Source organism: Castor canadensis, chromosome 4 (genome assembly GCF_047511655.1).
Source record: "Castor canadensis chromosome 4, mCasCan1.hap1v2, whole genome shotgun sequence".
Taxonomy (NCBI): domain Eukaryota; kingdom Metazoa; phylum Chordata; class Mammalia; order Rodentia; family Castoridae; genus Castor; species Castor canadensis.
The window spans coordinates 114,306,754-114,331,613 of NC_133389.1; the positions used below are offsets into that span (position 1 = coordinate 114,306,754).

General features: G+C 40.3%; 1 protein-coding gene across 2 annotated transcripts in view; it reads right to left on the bottom strand.

Moving 5' to 3' along the window:
• Positions 1-20,436, bottom strand: part of Ly75 (lymphocyte antigen 75) — an 88,826-nt gene extending 68,390 nt beyond the window's left edge. For both annotated transcript variants that reach the window (XM_074070917.1, XM_020181747.2), the window contains exons 1-4: positions 20,248-20,436; positions 14,249-14,620; positions 9,582-9,752; positions 6,191-6,355 (exon numbers count right to left, since the gene is read on the bottom strand). In XM_074070917.1, coding sequence (XP_073927018.1) covers positions 6,191-6,355; positions 9,582-9,752; positions 14,249-14,620; positions 20,248-20,341 — 802 coding nt within the window. In that variant the 5' untranslated portion in view covers positions 20,342-20,436. The remainder of the gene's footprint in view (positions 1-6,190; positions 6,356-9,581; positions 9,753-14,248; positions 14,621-20,247) is intronic.
• Positions 20,437-24,860: the final 4,424 nt, after the last annotated feature.

A 24,860-nucleotide genomic window follows, 5' to 3' on the forward strand; every position in this document is an offset into this window, starting at 1 on the left:
CCAAGAAACCCAAAAAAGACAGAGGCAGGACTGTAGGTCCCAGGAAATATGTATACATTTAATGGTGGAAGTTTCTACAAGTTGATGGCCAGTTGAGGAGGAGTCAGTAAAGAGTAAAAGTGGTGAAAATACAAGAGAAGAAACAGCTCTTGGGGAAAGGAGGAAAACTTGAAGAAGTTGAAGGGGTGACAGCACAGATGCAGATACACTTGTAAGTATGACAGTAAGAAACTTTTCTCCAGGATGTAGATGGAGAGGATGCTCTACTAAGGAAGAAGAAGATGTATATTTGAGCAAATGCCTTGGAGAACACTGAAGGTAACTTTGTATTCATCCTTCTCTTTTACCTCATAAGCACACGCAAGGGCTGCCAGCACTGCTATACAAAGACTGAAGATTTAATCTAATGCAAATTATTCCTCATTAGGAAATGCAATGGATTTTTCAGCATTCCTAAGGAAGTCCTGGAAACCAGGTCATATAGCTGGTACTCTAGAGTCAGCCATGCCTCCTGATATTCAGAATTCCTTTTCTGCATTTCTACCTGGGACCAGTTCTTGCTATCCACTGCAAATTCAATCCCATCCCTTCCATGAAGGCTTTTCAGACATCCCTCTTCTGAATAATCCTATCTACCAGTTACCTGTACATGGCAAATATACATTTAAATAATATCTTTTGAAGATGTCCTCTTGATTTGCTTCATTACTGTGTTAGCTTTGTGATTTATACTGATTAGAATCACAGGATTTTAAAATTGTGACTGTGATGGCAAACATAAATAATCTTTTATTTTGGTCTTACTGGGGTTTGAACTCAGGACTTCAAGCTTGCAAGGCAGATGCTCTATCACTTGAACCATGCCCTCAGCCCTTTTTTGTTTTAGTTATCTTTTGAAGGGAGTATTGTATTTTTGCCCCAGGGACCAGCCTTGAACCACAATCATCCTACAGAGCCTCTCATGTTCCTGAGATCATAAGTGTTGGTCACCATGCAGGGCTTATTTGTTGACATATGGTCTCACTAACTTTTTGCCTGGCTGACCTCCAACAGTGATCATCCTGATCTCTATCTCCCAAGTAGCTGGAATTACAGGTGTGAGCCTCTACACCTGTAATCTGACACACAGATATTCTTAATGTGTCTATTACCCTGTGCATGTCAATGAGAGACAGGTAAGTTCTAAATGTGCTTATTAGATAAATATGAAGGGCAGAGATTTCTTATATGCCCTGGGTAATCTGGAGCTAGATTTTTTTCTCTATATAATATTTTGTCCAGGCAAAATATTAACCAGTTTGAAACTATGCCTACCCTCACCTTTGCCATTAAGAGTCAAATGATTGCTAGCATAAAAACCTCGAACCTAATCAAGTGGGTGAGTTCACTGAGGTAGACATTTCCACTTTTCTTCTTTGATTTTTAATTGATACATAGTAGTTATACATATTTATGGGGTACTATGTGGTGTTCTGATGTATGTATATATTGTGTATGATCAGATCAGGGTAATTATCATATTCTTCACCGTAAACATGTATCTTTTCTTTGTGATGAATACCCCAAATCCTCTCTAGCTATTTTTAAATATACAATGGATTGTTTTCAACTATAATCACTCTATAGTGCAATGGAACAGTAATTTTGTATGTACTGAACAACCTTTCCCTAGGACCCTGCCTTTCCACCTCTCCCTGTTCTCCTTAGCTTTTAGCAACCAGTATTGTACTTTCAATTTCTATGAGATCAACTTTTTTAGATTCCATATATGAGTAAGAGCAAGTTGTATTTGTCTTTCTGTGCCTGACTTATTTCAATTAATGTAATGTCCTTTAGGCTCTCCATGTTGTCACAAATGACAGAATTTCATTCTTTTATGGCTTAATGATATTCCACTGTGTATAGATACATTTTCCTTATCCATTCTTATCAGTTGATGGAAATTTGATGCTATATCTTGGCTGTTGTGAATAGAGCTGTAATAAACCTGGAAGAGCAGATGTATCTTCAACATACTGATTTCATTTCCTTTGGCCATATACCAAGTAACGGGATTGCTGGATGGTTCTATTTTTAAAATTTTGAGGAATCTCCCTTTTGTTTACCATAGTGGCTGCACTACTTTAAATTCCCACTAAGAGTGTCTAAGAGTTTTCTTTTCTTTATATTCTTACCAACATTTGTTATTTTTTATCTTTTTGATAACAGCCAATATAATTGGTAAGAAGGGATACCTTATTGAGGCTTTGATTTGCATTTCCCTGATGGTTAATGATCCTGAACATTTTCAAATATATGTGTTGGTCAGCTGTACGTCTTGTTTTGAGGACTGTCTATTTAGGTCTTTAGTTCATTTTTTAGTCAAACTGTTTGGGACTTTCTGGCTATTCAGTTGTTTGAGTTCCTTATCAATTCTGGATATTAACCCCTTGTCAAACATACAGTTTGCAAACATTTTCTCCCATTATGTAGATTGTGAAGTAGATATTTCATGACTGTCTCAGACATCCCTGTTCAGGCCTAACTATTCTTCCCACAGTCAGAGCCTGTAGTCTGACAATGGTCATACAACTGGAAAGAGCCAGAGATTTCTGTGGCATCCAAAAGGCCACAGTTAGGAAAGGCCCTAACTTAGAAATGTCCTAGCCATAGGGCAATGGTCAAGGCAGCTGAAAATGAATATCCCTTAAGTATGGAAGCAAACTAGGAAGAATGGAAATGTGCTATTCCTGCTGTGCTATTTGTTGGATCCTCTTCTGTAGCTCTAAGGTGTATCAATTGGTTACAGATCCTGAAGGCCAGAGATATAGGAAATCTGATTCTCAAACAAAATCTGATGAGTGCAAAGAAACCAGATCTATTACTTGTAGGCTCTAGGTATTATTAAAATCAAAACAAAAACTAAATAGGTGCAGAGCAAATAGAAAGTGGAAAAAAACCCAAAAACCTCTTTTAGACTGCGAGGGACTTACCAAGGGGGCTACTTCTGCTTTTTTGTTTTAGCAATAGATTCCGTAGTCTCACTCAACTACTAACTACCAAATGCAAAGTTTGGAATAACATTCGCCATTTTGTTCTGCATATGTACAACTCTTACTTCCCTAATGAAATCAAGTACTTGGCTTACAAAGTCTGTGTGTGATGCACAATTGTTGGTCCCATTATTCCTATTCCAATGTTTACACATGGCAGCCTTCAGTAAAGGGGAACTTAATGGAGATCTGTTTTCAAGTTTTAGATACTGTGAGTTTTAGAAGTTAAAGCACAGCTTTCTTGAGTCTTGGGGAACCAGCAATCATAAGATATATTGATATGCCTTTTATATGGAAAGAGGAACTTGGAACATTAGAAACAGTTATACCTCTGAAATTACTGCTATGCAAAAAAAGGTGGAGAGTGTCTAGCCAGGGGTAAAGGACAATATGGCCCTCCACTTACTATGTCATTTCATGAGTGATTAAAGAAAACTGATGCATAAAAAATCATGCAATATTGATTATTCCAACTGTGTCATTAGATTGTGTTTTATAGAATGGTCAGAGCCACACTTTGAACTTTTCTCCTTCATTGAAGTAAACACTTTTAAAAAGTCAGTATTTTATGAAACTTAAAGTTAATGGCACCATTCCTAGATATTTTTTGTAAGGCTTTAGTGAAGTCTGGAATAGACTTCTACTGCTAAACGCTACCTTTTTAGGCTTACTTGGCAGATTTCCAAACAATACAGGAAAAGGATAAAGGAATAAGTTAAAAAAAAAAAAAGGAGTCTGAATAAAGCTTTAGCAAAAAAGCATGAAAAAGGATCAGTGGACTTTTAATGGTAAAAAGAAATAAAGAAGCTGGGTATGGTAGTGCATAACTGTAATCCCAGTTACTTGAGAGGCAGAGATAGAAGGATTCCAAACTTGAGGCCAGCCCAGGCAAAAGTAGGAATGGGACTCTGTCAAAAAAAACAAAAGTGAGGGGCTGGCAGAATGGGTCAAGTGATAGAGTGCCTGCCTAGCAAGCGTGAGGTCATGAGTTCAAACTCCAGTGCTGAAAAAAAAAAAAAGCAAAAAATACAACAGAAAACAAAAACAGAAGATCTGGCAGATTAGCTCAAGGTACAGCACCTGCCTAGGAAGTGAGAAGCCCTGAGTTCAAACCTCAGTATAGGAAAAGCAAAGAACAAAACAAATAAATAAAAAAAACAAAGAGGGGAAGTGAGTAACAAGTTGTGGAGCATTTGCCCAGCATGTGTGAGGCCCTAGGTTTGATACCCAGTATCACAAACAACAACAACAATAAATAAATAAAGCCCAGGTGTGGTGACACATACCTGTAATCCCAGCACTCAGGAGGCTGAGGCAAGAGGATCACAAGTTTGAAGCCAGCTTGGCTTATATAGAGAGATCCTGTGAAAGAAAGAAAGGAAAGGAGAGGAGAAAAAAGGAAAGGAAAGAAAAGAAAATGTGAGAGGAGTAATAGTACAGTAAAAAATGTAAGCGTTCTGTAGATGTCTATGTTAAATTTAAATCCCAATTCTGGTACTTCTTTGCCATGTGACATTGGATATATCATTTCTAAGCATCACTTTCCTAATCTGGTGATGAAAATGTTTGTGAGGTTGTGATGATGACTGGCTTCTTTGGAGAAGAAGCCTTGCTTATAGTTAGCATTTATCAAATATTTATACTAATTATAGAATAGTGTGATAGGATCTGCCTGAAATACTTAATATTTTCTGTTTAAGTAGAAAATTGTTTTCTGTAGATAAATAATGCTTAAAATTTTGTACAATAGTAGCTGGGTGCTAGTGGCTCACATTTGTAATCCTAGCTACTCGGGAGGCAGAGATCAGGAGGATTACAGTTGAAGCCAGACCAGGCAAAATAGTTCATGCGACCCTATCTCAAAAAAAAAAAAAAAACACGTCACAAAAAAAGGGCTGGCAGAGTGGCTCAAGCAGTAAAAGCTCCTGCCCAGCAAGCGTGAGGCCCTAAGTTCAAACCCCTGTGCCTCAAAAAAAAAAAAAAAAAAAAAAAAAAAATTTCTGCCTGCAAAGAACTTGCAGTCTTACAAAAGCGAATACAGGTACGTGCCTGATACAACTTTTTTTCACATCAGACTGTTCAAATTCAGGCTGTGCTTATTACTTGTGAGTTATACTTCCTCTCTGAGCCTCACATTCCTCATATGCAAAATGAAAATAATAACAGCACCTATGTCATAGAGTTGTTAAACGGGATTAAATGAAATAGTGTATGAAAAGCATTCAGTAGTCTGGAACATCATTACCATCATATATTACTATTTTTTTTCATGCAAAGAACAAATCATTATGGACCCAGAACTTAGGTTTCTTGATTTTTGAAAATGAGATAAAATTTTCTGTTTATAAACTTTCTTTTAAGGCATATGCAAAAATCTTTTGGGGATAGTTATAAAATTTTACTTAGTACATAGAAGAAGTTCTAAATAAATAGAAAGGCAAACTATTTTCATGGATGAGAAGAATTAATGTAGAGAGAGACAGTAATGCCTTCCTAATTAACCTATACTTCAAAATAATTCCAAAGTCTCCACAGGGGTTTTCACTGAAATTAATAAAGTAATCCTAGAATCCATATGAAAGAATAGATGGTCTCTTTTAGTTTATTTTCTGCTCTTACCTATATAGTTTAAATTTTCAAAATTAAAAATATTTTAAATTCCCACTACTACCCTATAAACAAAAAAGCCCCACAATCCTATCCCCTCTACATATCCACATCTTAAACCCACTCTGAGATTTGTTAAAGTTGTCCTTGCCCCTGAAGACTGTTCTTCACTCAAATGTGAGGACTTACTACTATGGCCACCTGGTATGACCCAGCCATATGTTTTATCTTCTTTGAATTCTCCACTTATTCATGTTCAAAGAGTGTAAAGTTCACTTTTTAAAAGACTTTCTTTCAGAATGAAAGCAGCAACTTAATCTTGCTACTTTAACTTGTTTTCTAAACATCAATCTGTCTTGAGCTCCACCACAGGAGGCTATTTCAACACACAAAGTATGTTTACATCCAGTACTGTGGGTTTCAGTGCTGAGGTTTAAATCCCAAGAGAAGCTATAAAAGATATATAGAAACAACACACTGCATATGAAAAGTAGAGGAAATCACTTTTACAATTTCAGCCATGTACTCTGCCACATGCAAGTTAAGCCCACCTGTAAGATAAGTTAATTCAGCTGCACTGCTGATGCTAAGCAAGTCAGCTCCTTGGTTCTGACAGGAAACATAAGCTTCTTTCCATGAAATAGCTGCCTGAGTATTAAATTGGTAGCAACTTCCAGTCTGCTCATTCTTTTCCCAATTACCTTCACAGCCATTTTCTGTGGATAAAAAGGTAAGTGATCATAAAATAAGCACATGATGCTTGTTATTACTTAAAATGCTTACAAATACTACACTTTAATTCACATAGCCAAAATGGAGGCTGCCATTGCTTGTTTAAACCATATTTTGATCCTCTGGTTACACAATGAAATTGAAGCCAGAGGACACCAAATGACTCAACAGATTAAAGTTTCTATTCTCCCTTTATCCTGTCAACTATAATACCACATTTGCACCCCTGCCCCTGGGTGTCCTCTGCCTTGAAGGAGTCTCCATGTGTACAGTGTAGAACACTGAGTGAACAGAGAACAAGCTCATTTGAAGATGGTGCAGAGGGTTTCTCCGCAGGCTTCAGAGAAACCACCGTATGTGTATACATGGCTAAGATATAGAGTACAATGATTACCACATTTCAGAAACTAAGTTCAAGTTGCTCTTTAATACTTTACTGAATGATTGAATATAGGATATAATTAGTGTTAGGTAATTCACATTATATTTGCATGTATTGTGTACACATATAGGTACACAAACCTGAATGTACAACACATAACATAGAATGTACATAGCGTGTTCTTTAACAGATATGTAAGTAGGTTCCCAGAACCTTCAAGCTTTGTTGTGAATGAGTTATGTAAGTCTTGAGACAACTGGCTAAAATATTCTCAGAGTTTCTCACATGCTCCCAACAAGAGGGAAAAACCAGTATAGGCTGTGTCACATGTGTCCCAGGTTCCATTCAGGGGGTTTCCAAAGGGCTTTCCATAACCAGTTATATATCAGATGGTAGACTAATGAATCTATATGCCAGGAAGGCACCTGGGAGATCCTCCTGTTGAATGCTCTCATTTCACAAAGGTAAGCAAAGACCTTACAGATGTTTGTGGCAGAGCTGTAATCAGAGCACTGATCTCTTCTGTGGTTTTCCTGAATGACACACTTTTTTTTTTCAGCTACTTTTCTATGGTGCAAAAAGCAACAAAGATCATGACATTTGGTGAAGACAAAATAGAGTGAATTTGCAGGCACAGTTATTATTACCACTGAGGTATTCTGCTTGTAAATTCAGAAGCTTCCAATGGGATGGCAATGTGTTTGCGATATAACACCACTTCCATGGTTTAGGAGTCCTCAGGTTTGAGAAACTCACAACCTTGCTTCGTCCATAAAATGTAACTCTGGGAGGCTGATGAAGCATTAATACACACAAACACACTCCGCTACCTAAAAGAGGCTAGAGACCCTAAAGACACATTTCAGTCACAGCATTGAGGCAGAGTGGGGTAAATGATCATCAAGAATTCTGGGCTCTCCATTCAGCTCCACTTGAATGTGGTCTGACCCTGATAGGTCATTCCATCAACCTGGACCTGCTTCGTCTCACCTGTGAAACAAGGGCTTGCACTAATAACCTCTAGGAAATTTCTGACTCAAATTACAATAAGAGATAAGTGAAAGTTACAAGGTTGACCTCATTACCAATTACAGCTGAAGCAAACATTGGCTTTTCTACATTTCAGCAGAATGCAGGCATTGAAAAGCCTGGTCTTTGACCAACACAAGGAATTCTCAAAGTGTGGCCCCTGTTCAGCATCATCAGCACTACCTAGGAACTTGTTAAACAACTAATTTTTGTACTTCATCCCAAACCTACTGAATCAGAATCTCTAGAAGTGGGCCCTAACAATCAGTGTTCTAATAAACCCTTGAAGTGTTCCTGTTGCACTCTGAAGTTTGAGAACCATTGGCCCAGTCTAACCTCTTCAAGTAGCTCAGAACTCTGTAGTTTGAAGCTGAAATTCCCTCATGGAGGGATGAGCATACTAATGCCACCAGACTGGCTACGCAATGAGACGGTATTGTAGCTATGTGGGGCAAGATCTTCATGGCAGATTTCCTGGGTTTGAATCCTAACTCTGGTATTTATTAACTTTGTGACCTAATATTTATTAGTTATGTAACTTACCTGTGCCTCCCTATGCTCATCTGAAATAGGGACAATCATGGTTCCTATCTGTAAGATGCTGTGGGACTGAGTTATTTAATAATGTTGATGGCTTAGAACAGTGCCTACACCTGACAGGTCTGTTTAAGTATTAGCTGTATCATTTAGGTCTGAAGATCTTTAATTTTTCTATAGGTTCTTTCATCTATTGCCCATTAAATAATATTTACGAGGCACCTATCACATCAGGAGCTGTGATCCTTTGTAACTCTCACCTAATTGGTAAGAAACTGTGTCTCAATTATATACCAGATAATGACACAGCTATTACTTGAATCTTTTCCTCTCTTCATAAGGAACAGTGAATTCTTTAGTACACTCTGAATAGTTTGCTTCTAGTAAGAAGCAACTAGATAGATCAACACACAGGAAATAGCAGAGGAAATAATAACATCAATTTGGAGAGGGCAAAATATATTTGTCTCCTTTCTTTCTCACTCTTGGCTTTAGGCCACAAACATATTTAAGTTCTCACCATATATTTTCTGTTTTTTTCGTTTGTTTGGCAGTACTGGAGTTTGCACTTAGGGCTTCATGTTTGGAAGGCAGGTGCTCTATAGCTTGAGCCCCATTAACACCCCAGTCTTCACCATCTTAAAAGTGTTTTTTCAACCTATTTCCCCCCTCTAACTACCTATTAAGATTAACTTTCTTCTGTTTATGCTTCAGTCCACAATAACTCAGTTTCTTCTCCTTTATCCTACTAGTCTTTTTTTTTTTTTTTTTGCAGTACTGGGGCTTGAACGCAGGGTCTACACCTTGAGCCACTCCACCAGCCCTTTTTTTGTGATGGGTTGTTTTTGAGATAGGGTTTTGTGAGCTATTTGGCTGGGCTGGCTTCAAACCATGATCCTCCTGATCTCTGCCTCTTGAGTAGCTAGGATTACAGGCATGACTCACCAGTGCCCAGCTACCTACTAGTCTTCTGAAACTACAATTTCCTATCTGCTCACACCTTTTCCACTAATTCTCCCTGAGGTATCTATGCTATCCAACCACTCCCCTCCTCCTGTCTTCCATGATGCAAGCTGTCTTGGTTCTCTTCTTAACCTGCTTCTGAAAGCAAATTCAAATATTTCTCTCTCTTCCTCCAAGCATAAACTGCATATCTAGGATGCTATTTTTGTGAACATTTTGAGTCATCTTGAATTCTTCCTTCACTCTTTTGCCTCATATACATAGCACTCTCTTCTTTCCAGACATAAAGTTCACCATACCTGGTTTTAAGCAGATACCCCACTTTTGATCATATTTATAATTTAAGGTGGTGGCACACCATGGCTCACTATGTTCTTCATCAATGATGCAATCATGATGCCACATCCCATCAATTAAGAATGGAAATTCACAAGGTCTTCCATAGGAGTTCCCATCTCTGGTATATATCTCTGTGGGTCAGGGAAGAAGTACAGGAGAGTTAAAAACTGGAGAATCACCTTCAGTTATCTAACTTTTAAAATTGTTTTAAAGTAAGAGCATTGCTTTTATGTATGAGAATACCTGAGAAGACTTCATAGTGTGGAAAACAAACAGTCTAGACCTGAGTTCTGGGGAACCCTGTGTGGCTGTGGACAAGCTTAGTTTTTACATTTGCAAATTTGGAATGACAGTATTTACCTCAAGGGTTGTTCATGAGGATTTGACAAGACAAACCATGTAAAGCTTCTTTTATTGTGGTATGAGAAAGTGCTAAAAGATCCTGGCTTGATCAAGTAAGAATCAACTTATTCCACTGTGGTGGAAGAGAAAGTGCTTCATCATAAAGCATACCTTGACTGACTGAGATTAAATTCACTTCACTTTTCTTCAGTAAGTATGGGGCCAGAAAAATAAGATGGCATCACTGAAGATGTGTGTGGACTTTGGAACACCTATGTATTTAGAGACACGGACAAATAGCCCGATTGCGTAATGGAATTGAGACTGGATTTTGAGGAAGTAAGAGGAAGAGCTGCTGTATTCCTGAATAGATTCTTAGGGAGGTTCAAGGCATAGTAATTCAGGTTACAGAAAAAGAACTGACTTCAAGAGGGCAGTCATAGGAGTAGCTAGGATCAGTAAGTAAGGTAGCACATCTATTTTTTTATTTTAATCATTTTCTCTGGTACCAAGAGAGGCACTGAAAAATGATTCCAAATGCACAGATGCCTGGAAATGATGGAGGACATGCTCAATACTTAGGTCAATAATAGTTCTCTCGAAAAAAGTGTTTTTATGGGCCAGCTAACCCTGTGTCTATTTCTGTCACCTTTTTCTACATACTCAATTTATTTAAAACCCTGGTTACTATCAGATCCAATAATGGCTATTAGGTAAAGCATACTCATCAAATTTCACCAACCATTACCAGACTATTAGGGTCCCTCAAAATGTCTCACAGATTTGCTTAAAAGTGTGCTTAAGACAGTATTTGATTCTACATCCTTTTTCATTCTCAAGTGTTCATCTGACTGAAGTGTGGGACTTAAGCAGTTTGGAATGAATTAACAGTTTGGAATGTATTAAACAGCAGTACAAAAGGATTAAGAATAATCTAGATGATTTTCTTTGCAAACAATCTTTTAAGGACCATTGTTTTAGTTTTCCTATGTCATTTAAATGGCTTTGAACAGAGTACTTCTATTAAAGAAGTACATAAGTGCCCTTACGTTTTATAAGAATTCTGCTCATTTGGTTTTGACCACTGAAAAACTCCCAACAGCACATGACTGATTTCCCTTTCCTGTTACAACAAGAGGACAGTCCCTGAACACAATGACTGACTGGTAGGACCATCAGGGTATGATTTTCTTCCTAGAATCTTTTATTTTGTAATACAAAGAGCCTTCATATACATTCCTACTTGTTCCTTACCATAAACCCAAGAGATTAGTAGAGCAAGCACTATACTTGTTTTTGAAATCCCCATTTTTTGTGGCGTAGTTAAGTGAAACATCTGATGGCTCAGCTGTGAGCCACAAGGACAAGAACAACTCTGATTAGAGTCCTTAACACACAAGGACAACTTTGATACCACTGGCTGCCTTCGTAGGTTTCAAGTTATGTGTCCTAGTTCAAAGCAAGGCTTCATCCAAAAAACAAAAAAAAAACTCTCTCGGTCACAAAATGCTTTGAAGATGACTAGCAAACAATAACTATGATGGAGGCAGCTAAATGACACTCGCTGTTCACTAAAGAGCTTTATTCCCACACATCCTTTGCTGTTGCTGGACCCGTTGAATCCTCTGAACTTTCTTCCCTTCATTTCCTTCTTTCCTTCCCTCCCTCCCTTCCTTCCTTTCCTTGAACCCAAGGCCATGTGCATGTTAGGCAAGAACTCTACCACTGAGCTACCTCATCAGCCTCCCCCTGCCCATCCTTAAACAACAACTTATTATGTAAGAGACATAAATTGTCAGGTGAGGTGCTTACACGGAAAATGAAAATAACATGAGACAAAATAGCTCAATGGTTAAAGAAGTTGGGAGACTTCTAAGAGTTCCCCCAAAGCTCAGTTCTACAGCTACTTCTCCACCAATAGGCCATTCCTCTGCATGACTCACCAAACATTCATGTTTGAAGAGCACTAGTCAGATCAAGGTATTTTATGATATGATGCTTATCTAAGTGCTAGTCAAAGGCAATTCCTTCATAAACTCTAAACAATTAAAACTTTCTCTGAGAAAGGAGAAATAAATGTATTATTATTTGGGGAATGGAAACCTGGTTTGACCCCGAGTTTTGCTATAATAAGTTGGTCACCTTGGACTTCATTTTATTGGGACTCAGGTATCTTACTTTCCACATCTCTACACAGAGAGATGGGGTGAGGCAGGGACCACAGTTAGGAGACAAAGAGAGTAGTAGTCTTGGAGAAGGTCCCTAACTTAAGTGAGAAGCCCCTAACCTAAGAGCAGGAAGGGACTTACCTAAATTTAAAATAGCTAGGATGTCATAACTGATTACATTTGAATGGTAGGAAAGGAAAGCAGGATAACTTAAGGAGGCTTGTACATTTCTGACATTAGGAACTGGATGATGCCAGTCACCTAGAGAGAGACAGAGAAAGGGTGGCAGCTTTGGCCTTGGCTTCTGTGCAAATGAAAATTTGAAGCACATCTTGACTAGACAGAAGTATATGTGCCTTTTAAAAAAAGTTAGCATTTCAAATATTGTATGTGGAAAGGTCAAGAGACTTGCGCTGTGCTGGGTCTATCCAGCTGTTTTAGCCTTATACAGAAAAAGGTTCTTAGACTTTTTTTTGTTCCACTGATCACTTTGGCACCTGTGTGAAGCCCATGGACCCCTTTCCAGAAGAACACTATAAATGTATAAATAAAACAAATAGGATAAAAAACCAAAAAGCTATACTGAAATAAAGCTATACTTTGGGAACTGGGGGAGTTTAAGATTGCATCTATAGCCTCAAAAGAATTGGGGGCAGTAGAACCTCTGCAAAGAAAACAATCATTTCTGATCTCTCAACAAATACAAAGCAACAAATTCCAAAGCCATTTTGTTAGGTTCCATGTTTTCTCTTAGTTATCAAGTTAGAGAGAGGCTTTTACAGCACAAAATTTGTTTGCCACTAAGTAGTATTCAGAAAGTAACTGCTTTAAATTTAAGCCCTTTTAAGTTTAGGAGGAAACTAGCTGACAAAAACAGATTTGTCCGGTTATTCAAAGGCCAACTCTAAGTTTTAATGTTTCTTCAATAGTTGTAGAACCAGACCTTTTTCAGAAGATTTTCTGGATTTCCACTAAGAAATAGAGGGTCCCAGCCAGCTGGGCACCGGTGGCTCACGCCTATCATCCAAGCATTCAGGAGGCACAGATCAGAAGAATTGCAGTTTGAAGCCAGCCCAGACAAATAGTTCAAGAGAGTCTATCTCGAAAAAACCCATCACAAAAAAAAGACTGGTAGAGTGACTCAAGGTGTAGGCCCTGAGTTCAAGCCCAGTACTGCAAAAAAAAAAAAAAAAGAAAAAGAGTCCCTCAGAAGAGAAATGTGTGCAGATTATGGAAAGGATGGGAACAAAGCTGCTATCCTGAGTCTGTAGCCAGATTTAGCTTAAATGAACTTTAAGGAAAAGGAAAACTTCTGCAAATCAATGTAAGTTTTTAAAATAAAGACAAGAGTAAGACAATAGGACTTAGCTAATTTTATATATCTATATCTATATCTCAACATTTGATGTGATTTTGGGCAACTTAATGGAAAAAGGTATGCTTGGGTGATAGCTAATTACATTTAGTGGTTTAAAAACACATCTACTCATTCTTTTTAAACTTGGAGATACATTGCAATCCAGTCACTAGACTCAGAGCAGAGGTTATGGCAATATTCATACACTTATTTTTGGAAGCAACCAAGAAAAAGTCCACTCTTAAAATGTTGAGCCATAAATACAGAATCCAATGTATGATATAAAAAGTAAAAATAAAAAAAACTACATGAGACTTTTTAAATGTTCCATTATATCAAATTTGCTAAGCAAGGAAAAATACATTTCTTTTTTTCCTCCTCTTTTTAAAATCCAGGATATAATCATTAGATCACTTATCCTTTAGTCTGTATTCTAATGTTTCCTTTCTCCTAGGGTTCAGATGTCATCATAGGAGGTAAATATGCGCAGGAATCAGATTTTGAATCCCAGGTTTTCCACAACATGGCTGGGTGACCTCTGACAGGCATTTAACCTCTCTTACCTCTGTCTATGAAGGGGTGGAGATGGGGCAAATACCACTAACATCACAGGTATGTGGTAAGAATGGAGCTCAAAGTAACTACACAGTCCCTGCTCGCTTACCCGTACATGGCTTTATTTTTACTCATTGTGCATGTTCAATACCAAATTCAACAAGTAACTACAGCAAGTACGTCAAAGTTCCTCTCCAATACTCACCATAGTATGGCTGATCACAAAGGCTTTCCTTGGAGCCTCCCTTCCTCCAGACATCAGATGTATTTGAACTGGCTATGGCATGTCCACCCTCCAGAGCCAACCTGTACTGGGCAGCACTATATAGAGAGTGATGCTCACATTTCCACCACAGCATGGCATCAGAATCACAGCTGAACATCCTCAAGGAATCCACGGATTTGGTAATATCTAGGCCAAGGCACTTCTGGGATTGCAAATGAAAGAGCCGGTGCTGGGATACCCACTTCCATAACATGTCTTTAGTTTCATCACAATCTGTTGCTACTATCCAGGTATTCAGTGGTTTGATGCATTTGCCTGTGTTTTCATTGACGATGGTGAATGGATCATTACCTAGGTCAAGACAGGCAGTAAAGGAAGACATTTCAGGATTCTGAATTATGTGGTCAATGTACTTCCTTCCTTGCTTGTTGAGGGGAGTCTGAACACCTCTGAGACTGCTCCCACCCTCAGAACTTGATACACTGTAATGTCCTATACAAGGAAGGAGGACAGTGAAGGCCAGAAAGGCAGCACAGTGTACAGTAAGAACATGGGCTCTGGAGCCAGTCTGCCTGGGCTCATATTCTACCTCTAGGCAAACCACTTAACATTTGCGCTTTTGCTTTCCCATTTGTAACATTCATCTACTTCCTACTGTGGATGTGAAGATGAAATGAGCCAATACTCTCGGTAAAACACTGACAGTAGTATGCATATTTATTTTTGATACTCTATGAAAGACACGTCCATTGTTTAATAAGATAAAGAAGCTCCTTAGTTTTCATCTTACTTAGACAGGTAAACTGAACCTCTTTTGAACCATACTCTGTCTTGCTTACACTTTAGCCACCAAGGCAGGGGTAATTATTACATAAGAAGTCAATGCTTTCTTCTCACTTTATGCTCCTTCCCCCTGACCTGAGTATGAAGCGCTGCTTCTGTGCTTCCCTGCCTCAGGACAAATCAGTCAAAATGAGAATTTGCTTTGTTCACTTTCCCTGGATCTTTTATGGAAGCCTGACTCATTGAGGTGTCTAATTGGACATGGGGAGACTTCTGAGAAGGCAAAGGTAGAATAAGAGGAACTAGAGGTCTGGGTTCTGAGGAAAGGGGAACCTGTGGCCGGCTCCACTGTAGCACTTTCAGGAGGATGAGCGGACCTGGGGAGAGACTGGGGGGATTCACTGTGTGGATTATCTATAGACACTGGCCCCAGAGCTCCAAGAATCACCTGGACCACCAGATTCAAGATCCAGCATGTTTTCACAATAAGAAACTGAGAAGGAACCAGTGTATGCTACTGACTAAAGAACAGATCTCCCCATGCATTCTCCTGCCACTCTGACTGAGCTGGAGAAGACCCCAACAATGACAGAATTTGAAATTCTGCCAACTTAGTGGAAGGGAACTCAGAATAAAATTTCATTTGATTTTCTGAAAATAAAGTAATGCATTATCTTTTACACCTGAGTATGAGAAACAGCATTCACATCTGTTATAATAAACTATAATTGAACAATTTGCCCAGTTATTTTACAAAGAACTATTTTTAAAGTTACAGCACAGATCATCACATCAATGAAAGAAAATCTGAAATATTTTAGACAAGCTTAAACAATCATCGCCAATGAACCAGAGATCAGCAGAAGGACCCGAAAAAGTTTGGTTCCCAAAAGGCACTTTCATTTTGATGCCACTTTTTCTAACAATAACTCACAGGTTTTAGAGTTTAAAATCCTCATACCAGGGACTGGCAACTTGAGGGGAAATTTCACCATATTCACAATAAATATAAAATAAAATCTGACTGAAGTTGGAATTCTGGATGGGTTTTTGTTGTTGTTTTAAATACCAGCATTGAGAAGGGAAACAATAACAAAAAAGATTTAGAGACTGAAATTATTTCTGCTTTCGAATTTGAATTTAAAACATTGTATAGGGTTACAGCTAGGTGCATTTGGTAAAGCAACATTCATCCCTCACTCTTTCTTCTTGGATATCTCCCGCCATTCTTTCTTTGATGGTCATAGAGGTAGGAGGATAGTCAATAGAAATGGGAAATGTACTATCTTATAAGACAACCACTCTAATTTCTCTAATGTCCTCTCTCACATTTTTAATAGCCACTCAGCCCTGATCTACCCCTTTCCCAAACTATTCTCTCTCACCGCTCCAAAATAATTCTTATGTTCCAAAGCATCAGGAACTACAGCAGAAAAAAAGAAGTCTGCTCCTCTTCTTAGAAACTTCCTCTCTCCTGCCCTGTAGTCTTTGCTCTTTCCCTGACACTTTGTTCTGTGACCCTTGATCCCAAACAGGTAACCCAGGCAGCAGCAGCTTTGCCTTCCTCTACAATTTGGAGTTCAATACTTTTCAAGCTGCCTTTATAGAATCTAATGGATTATGTGCAGGTCTTAATACAGTGGAAAGAGCCATGGAACAAGATATTAGGGGTCCCAGATTAATGACCCACCTTTGCTACCAGTTAACTAGGAGAAATTATGGAAGCCACTTAATCTCTCAGTCTTCTTATCTCTACATGTTGGATGAAAGCAGTGGAGTATATACAAGCTACTTCCAGACATAACAAGCTATGCTTCCATTAGATAACAGTGTCCGTAGCCTTGAGGTTTTACTAGCTTTTGCTAAAGTCATTGCATATTGCTCTTGAACCATTGTCCACAAATTTATGTCATGCTACCGCAGGTGGCATCTGAGATCATTTTAATTTCTCTTGTGTTGGACATGTGCAGTTAGGTGACAGTTCTGTTTTATAAACACTCTTTGGAAGAGAATAAACTTTCATTTTCTTCTCATTTTCTACATGTGTTGCTTCCAGGACACCTGTGGCCTTAACAACTTGGTAGGAACTAGAGTGCAGAAGAGGTGTGGAGTAGCATGGAATAGCAATGTTAAGAAACAGCTGCCAAGTCTTAACAAATTGCAACATCTCTGAATGTAGACACTTGCCTCTGTCTAAACCTGTGTTTGAACCAAGTATGTATCAAAACCAGTGTTTGACATTCCTCATTAAGTGATAGATATTTCTCATTAAGACAATTCAAGGGAACTTGTTACTAACCTTCACATGTAATGTACATATGTATAAGCATTCATACATAAAACACTAGCTAGGGAGAGTTTTGTTCTCTCATGTTTTTCTGTATGTCTCTTTACCTCAGCAAGGACTGTTTAGTTTGCCTCAGTCTTGTGACCCTGTGGGGATAATAGGTTGAAGAGTGGGAAGGACTGAGAAACTAGAAAAATAATTCCTTACTTAGAAAATATGTTGTATAAGTGTATATAAGCAATTTTAGAAATGCATCACAATTTGAAAAGATAATTACAGAGCAATTTATAAAGTGGAATCTTTATTGATAGCTTATATTGTATCTTGTTCATGCTACAACTTTACATCAGTCTTCAATAGGGTTTTCATGTCTTCTTCCAAATACAAGATTGGAACAAATCTAAAAGGCAGAGGTTGATGTCTCTTTGAGGCAGTGCTTTGTTTGCAATACTGAGGTTTAACTCAGAGTCTTGTGCTTGCTAGGCAAGTGCTCTACCACTTGAGCCATGGCTAGCCCTTTTTGCTTTATGGTTTTTTTTTTTTGTTGTTGTTGTTGTTGCTGTTTTTTCAGATAGAGTGTCATGTTTTCAGGCCAGTCTCACACCATGATCCTCCTATCTATGCCTCCCCAGAAGCTGGGATTATAGATATGTAAAACTTTGCCTGGTTAATTTCTTGAGATGGGGGTCTTGCTAATTTTTCTTTTTCTTTTTTTTCCATGGGCTGGGCTGAAACTATGGCTCCTCCTGCCTCTGCCTCCCAAGTAGCTGCAATTATAGGCATAAGTCACCATGCCTGTCTAGAAGCACTTTTTATACAATTCATTTTCTACAAATACTACAGTGGTGTTTGAGAGAAAACGTCTGAGTAGCATTTTCATACGTTGAAAGTGAATTTTTAGTATTTTTATATCAAGTGAAAACCATCTCTTTCTGTGTTTTCTTTTTGTCTAATCACTAAATAAGTCCCGTCTTATAAGCCCTAGATCCAAGAGCTCTACCCATTCATTCCATAAGAGAAGCCAGATATTGACATTTTATAATCACAGACCAATGGAGAGAAGAGAAGTGGCTAGGAAAATGGGAAAGATAAAGACTGTGAAATTAAGAAGAACTTCTGCAACTTAGTCTGTCAAGCATTTTGTGGTCTCTGCTAAGTGTACAGAATGTACAGGTGCAGAAGGAGACAATTAGAAGCCTGGTTTGCTGGGTCAAAACCAGGTCATGAAGCGACACTGGGTCCAGAGCTATGCAGTGGGAGTCAGAAAGCCATTAAGCCCAGATTGGATGCTGTGGACTAGTAAGAACCTCAGAAGTCCTGGAAAGATCCATTCACTTCAAGCTGTTAGCTCTCCAAGAAGGCAAAAAAGTAAACTAGGCATTTGGCTTCTCCCCAAAGACACAGAGGCACTCCTTCAGCATTTGGGTGATCAAGACTACCTAGCCAAGCCTAGCTGTGTACATGACAAGGTACATGCCATTACTAGCAGAGTGATGCTGACACTCTGCCAAACAAGCTACCACAAATGACTAGGTGTTCAAAATTCCAGTGATTCCCCTAATAAGGCCACAAGTCTGGTCTGAAGATGAGAGAAAGCTGCCCAGGGCAGCTGCTAGGAGCAAGGAAGGAAGCAGGGCAACAAATATGTGTGGGGACCTAGTGCAACAAGAATAAAGTTAAGCCTGGGGCTCTTTGCTTTGGATCAATGAGACAGAACCAGGGCTGTAGAGACTATGAGAATTTAAAAGAAAATTAAATTTGTGAAGGAAACAAAATAGAACTAAGGCAGAGGGAGATGTAAACCAAGAGATAAGCGATTGAAAGGTTAGTGTACTTTCACTGTAGTAAGCTGCAGCAGTGAGATGTCTCTCCTTGGATGGTGGGGCAGGCAGAATCAAAATCTCACATTAATAAATTTTACCAGTACTGTCTCTTTTGGTAGTTCCCGGGACAGAGGGTGAAAGGAGAATGGAAGGAGTGAGTCAGAGCAGGGCCCATTAAAAGAGCCTTGATGTAGACAGGATAATGACACCCACACTTGGAGCAATTCTTTCCATCACTCAGCTGAGCTACAGAGAAAGTAAAAGCCATCAACTTAACGTTTTTCAAAAACTGCCTTTGACCAACTTTTCCTTCCTTATACAGGCAAAACAACAGAAGTGGTTGGGGGGGAGCAGGGACTGCCCATTATGCAGATTGAACATAAAGCAAAGTCCAAGACACACCTTTTGCCAAGGCAAAAAGAAAGTAAAAGCAAAATATAGTTGCTGCCAAGTAGGTTGTGGGGGACGGGGGGCTTGCACCACCCTGAGCATTAGCAAAGGGCATCTGTTCTGCACTGAGAGGCCCTGGGTCCCCAAGCAAGCAACATGCGCTTCCGGGGGGGGGGGGGTGTCATTTAGTGTTGATGACCCAATCAGAAGGAAGGATTGTTGCTCTAGGTGGTGGGGAGGGCATCTTAACATATCTCTTGTAGGTGCACTGTAGAACGGTGATGTCAGAAAATCACTGGGAATCCTAGGCTACTGAGGGGCCAAGGGACCAGAGGGCGAGAGAGAGTTGAGAACAGGAGAACAGGCAAGGTAGGATGCAGGGGGAAACAGGGAGCCCCAGGGGATGCCAAGGAGGAGCGGGCAGAGGACCATCCCAGCACAGGCTGCGGGCCTGCTTTTGGCAGACCGGTTCCCCGGGCACCACACAGGCCTTGCGCTCCCACACCCCACCGCGCCCTCCTTCCGGCCCCCGAGGGCAACGGGAAGGCAGACTTCCCCTCGGTCAGACTTCCTCGTCGGTTCCAGATGTCCACCTCCAGGCCCCCGGAGCAAGGCGACGGTGACGGGAGCCGGGGGCGCAGCAGAGGAAGTCGGTGAGCTGCGGCGTCGAGGCCCGGACGGGCGGACGCGGTTACCTGAGCGGTCCGACGGCTCCGCAAGCCCGAAGCAGCGGAGGAGCAACATGAGGAGCCCCGCCGCGCGGCGACGGCTCGCCCAGCGCGTCGTCATCCTGAGGAGGCCGGAGCGGTCCCACCTGGCCTCGGGTCGCACGCTGCACCCACGGCTCCCGGGAGCGCAGCACACACGCAGCACCTTTGCGTCCGACCTCCTGGTCGCGCAGGCCCCGCCCCCGCCGCGCTCGGCCAATCAGACCTGCGTCTCCCGGGTCCCTGCGAGCCGGCCGGGCGGGGCGGGGCGGGGCGGGGCGGGGCGGGAGGCGCGGGAGGGCGCTTCGGTCGCTTAAGAGGGCTTGGGATCTCTAGGGGCTGAAAGCGCGCGTCGAGGGAAACCACTGCGCTAGGGGCCGCGGTCCCCAGCTACTCTTCGGCAAAGTTGGGGAAATGCCGGACTTGCTGGGAATTGGCATTGCCCTGGTGAGTGGGTTCCATCAGTTCAGGACCTTGTCCTCCATCCAGCGCACCTCAGTCACGGATGACTGCATGCCATGGCTGGGCTGGAAAGCACCCGTATCCCTTCCTACTCCAGAGGGAAGTGCATATTCGTCATGTGGCAAATGTGGCCAAGCCAAAGAATTCAGTTGTCTTTGGCCACGTCTTGGGTATTTTGATAGTGCAAACAAAAGTGGGATAATGATACACTAGGGTTTGACCCGCAGTTGTTAAAGAATTAAAAGCAAGAGTTACTCCAGTGACTAACATTTGCAACTATGATTTAGGCTTTTAACATTTATAAGAAAGCTCTTTTCTTAATTTATTAGTAATAATAATCCAGAAGAACTGTGAAGTCTGTGCCTAGAGTCTGAAACTCGAGTTCTATCTGTTCTCCTTGTGGACAACACTATCACAAACAGGACAAATTCCAAAGCTGTCTGAGTGTGAATGTCCCATATTTTAAACTCATATTTACTGAGCATGGGATGTGTCCTTGGGATACCCTTGTTTCCCAAGGGGGATTGTTTCCATGAAGGCGTGTCTAGTTTGCCTTTCCTGATTCCAACTACCAAGCCTTTGCTGGTGACTCCTCCGTCGTCTCCCAGGCTCTGGCCACTGCATTTAGCATATACAGTAAGTACTTATCATTACAGGCACTGGGTACTCCTGAGATAGGAGGATGAAGAAACAATACCTCTGCCCTCTTGAGTGCTGAGTACTGGGGAGAAAGAGGTCCACACAGTAACTCAGGGCAAAATGAACAGCGAGGTCAAACAAAGCTTCACGGAAGGCAGTGTGTCAAATGGGCCTTGAAGAATGGTAGGAATTTGACCAGGTATAGCTGGGAGAAAAGAGTGACATAACAGAGGCAGAAAGTAGAAAACAAGGTCAGAAGACAGTCAAGAGTCCAGTATAGCTGCTCTGCAGGATACATGTGCATGCGCGTGTTCGCGTGTGCAATTGTGTGTGTGTGTGTGTGTGTGTGTGTGTGTGTAGGGATGGGGGGGAAGTAGTGGTGGTGATGGCCTAAGTGGAAGTGACAGCAGAAAGGTAAGTTGTGACAGTTTTGTGAAGGGCCTTGAGAATGAAACTGAAGACTTCACTTAATTCTGTAAGGAACAGACAGTGGAAAGTTCTAAGTAAGAGGACCTGTGGCTGATGCCATCCCCTCTGCTTCTGTAGCTTGCCTTTCTTCCTGATCTTGCCCAGCTTGGAGTTCCCTGAAGGCAATGGTCTTATCTTACTTATCATCATGTCCCCAATGCTAGGCACAGGGCCTGTCCCAGAGTAAGCTCTAAATAAATTTTGGTTTACTTGATGAATGAAATCCTATAGCCACCACTTTAGCATGGATGGATAAGGGCTCCTGCTTGCATGATCTCATATTGCAGTAGTTTCTCAACTGCCAACAGTCCTTATCCTCTTGGGCAAGAACCTACCACTGTTCTACTCAATTCTTTTCAGTGTTATTTGTTTCCAACTGGGAGTTCAAGGGAATTGTGAACTCTTTAAGTTGTATGCAATGTTATAAATGCATTTTTTATTTTGAGGGGGGAGGGATTCAAGGCTTTTGTGAGAGCCTCAAAGAAGCCAATGATACAAAAAGAAAACTCCACCTAAGATAAAGCAAGACCCTCTAGGAGTTAACCCTTGTTCTTTTATTCCTATCACACTTCACTCCTTGATTTCAGCAACCTGTTTGAACTGTCTTGCCTTTTCGGTCCGTGCCCATATACTCATTTCTAGAGTGCTTCTTTTCCCCATCCCTTGTCTTAAGTTTCTGCTGAGAATTCACATTTTTTGCAAACCTTTCTGAAGGGCCTTTGCGATTGCCCTCCTCCAAACATCTGTATTATATTGCACATTGGGTTCATTTGACATCTAACATGCGTTACCTCCTGCTATTTGTTTCTTTTGGGATACTTGCATCTAGGTTATAGAGCCTCAATAAAAATTTATTGTTAATAGTGACATTAGAAGTCTAGGTCTCACCTTGAATGTCACTTTCCCCAAAAAATTCTTTCTGGACTGTACAGTCTATGTGAGGTCTCTCTATGACATGTTCTGAAGACATCCCACACTTTACCCTAATAGCACCTAGTACAGCAGGACTAGGTAAATTGTGTCTTTGCTTCTCTCTCTGTCTCTGTCTGTCTGTCTGTCTCTCTCTCCCTCCCTCCCTTCCTCCCCTGATTCCTCTCCCTTCAGGCTATAAGCTCTATGAAGGTAATGACTATGTCTGCTTTATTGGTTTCTATATTCCTAGTACCTGGCAAGATTTGCTGGCTGAATGAATAAATAAATATATAGCAGATGTCTTATAAATGGTGCAGGTAACAAGAGGTTTGGCATTTTTAAAAAGGGGAAATGGGCTTGGGTGAGAGGGAGGATCTTCAGAAACTGGACTGGATATCCTTGAATGAGAAGCACTGAGTAGGCAGAGGGAGTGGGAAGGAATGCTCCAAGCTGAGGCAATGGTATGAACAAAATAACAGACATCTGTAGGCTCCTGGGTGTCGGGCAATTGTGCTAAGCATTTCCCATGCATTCTCTTGTTTAGTAGTCATCCTATAAAGTAGGTACTACTACTACTATTCTCTTTCTATAGATTTGGGAAACCAAGACAACACAGAGAGGATCAATAAGTGGGCCAGGGTTAATAGCCACAAATGCAGATGTTATGATTAACATCTCATCTCACCAAAGAACTAGCATGGTGTGTGAGTGTTAATAATATTTTATTCCCAATGATACTTAGGGAGGAGGGAGAAATGAGCCTTAGTGCCTTTAAACTGATGCTTTTTATTATAAATATATCATACATATATTAATAATATATAATATAATATAATATTATATATTATAATATATAATATAATAATAGCTGTGCTGTGTTCTCTTACCAATCATACCCATTTACTCCCACACAGAGGTGACCACTTTTCTGAATTATTTATCATCCCTTTTTTTTTTCTCAGTGCTGGGGATTGAATTCAGGATCTCACACATGCTAAGCATGTGCTCTATCACTAAATGACACCTCCAGCTCATCATTCCTTCCTTTACAGTTTTCTCATATGTGATTAATTCCTTAAACAGTATGTATAATTTTGCATATTTTTAAATTTTGTGTAAACAGAATTACTTAAGGTTATTTTTTGCTCAAAATTATGCCTGTGACATTCATTTGTGTTGTGTGCAGCTATAGTTCATTCCTGTTTATGTAGCATTCCATTATAAGAATAAAACACATCCTTTCTGTTGTTGGTAGACATTTGAGTAATTTCCAGGTGGATAGTTTCCTTCTGGGTAGTTTGCTGTCCTTAGAACTGCATCTGTGAACATTTTTGTAGCTGTCTCCTGGTGCACATTGCTAGAGTTTCCTGAGGGCATGTTTCTAGAAATGGAATTACTTCAGCATCAATGTTATTAGACAGTGCCAATGTATTTTCCAATGTGCTCTCCCAACAGTACACACAAGCGTTCCCACTACTAAATATCTTCATCAACATTTTGCATTTAAATATTTCTGTGTTTTAAAGTTTTATTTCCTTGATTATAAATGAGGTTGAACTTATTTTCCTATGTTTATTGGATATTTGCATTTCTTTTTCCCATTCTTGTATAGTGTATTTGCTGTTGTCTCTTAAATCCATTTCCTGCCCTTCTCTGCTTTGAATCCCAAGGGTTTACTTTGTATTTCCCATATTCCCTTGCTCATTTCCTACTGGATCAGTTCAGCCAGTGGAAGTTCCTGGCAAGAGATGGGAGTCTGAGGGGAAATTGGGAAGGGGAAGAGGAACCCAGGGTATTTTCTTTTCTCTTTGCTTTGGGAGTTGTCAAGTAGAGGCCTTGTCTCTTTTGTGGTTTCTGCTCCTACCTGGGAACCTCTCCATTTGTGTTCCAAATCCTGTCAGGCACCTTGCCATGCTTCCAACTCCATTTGGGTGGTTCTTTTTTTAAGGTTCTAGCTCCCACAGGACAGCCCTAGCTCCTACTCTGATAACATCATCCCTGACCTGACCCTCAGGCCCAAAGGATAACAGTAGCTTTTTATAGTTGTTTCTTTCTGGGTAGCCTCATTAATGCTTATTTTCAGCTCTTGGAACACTTCTGTAATAGTTACTTCCCTATAT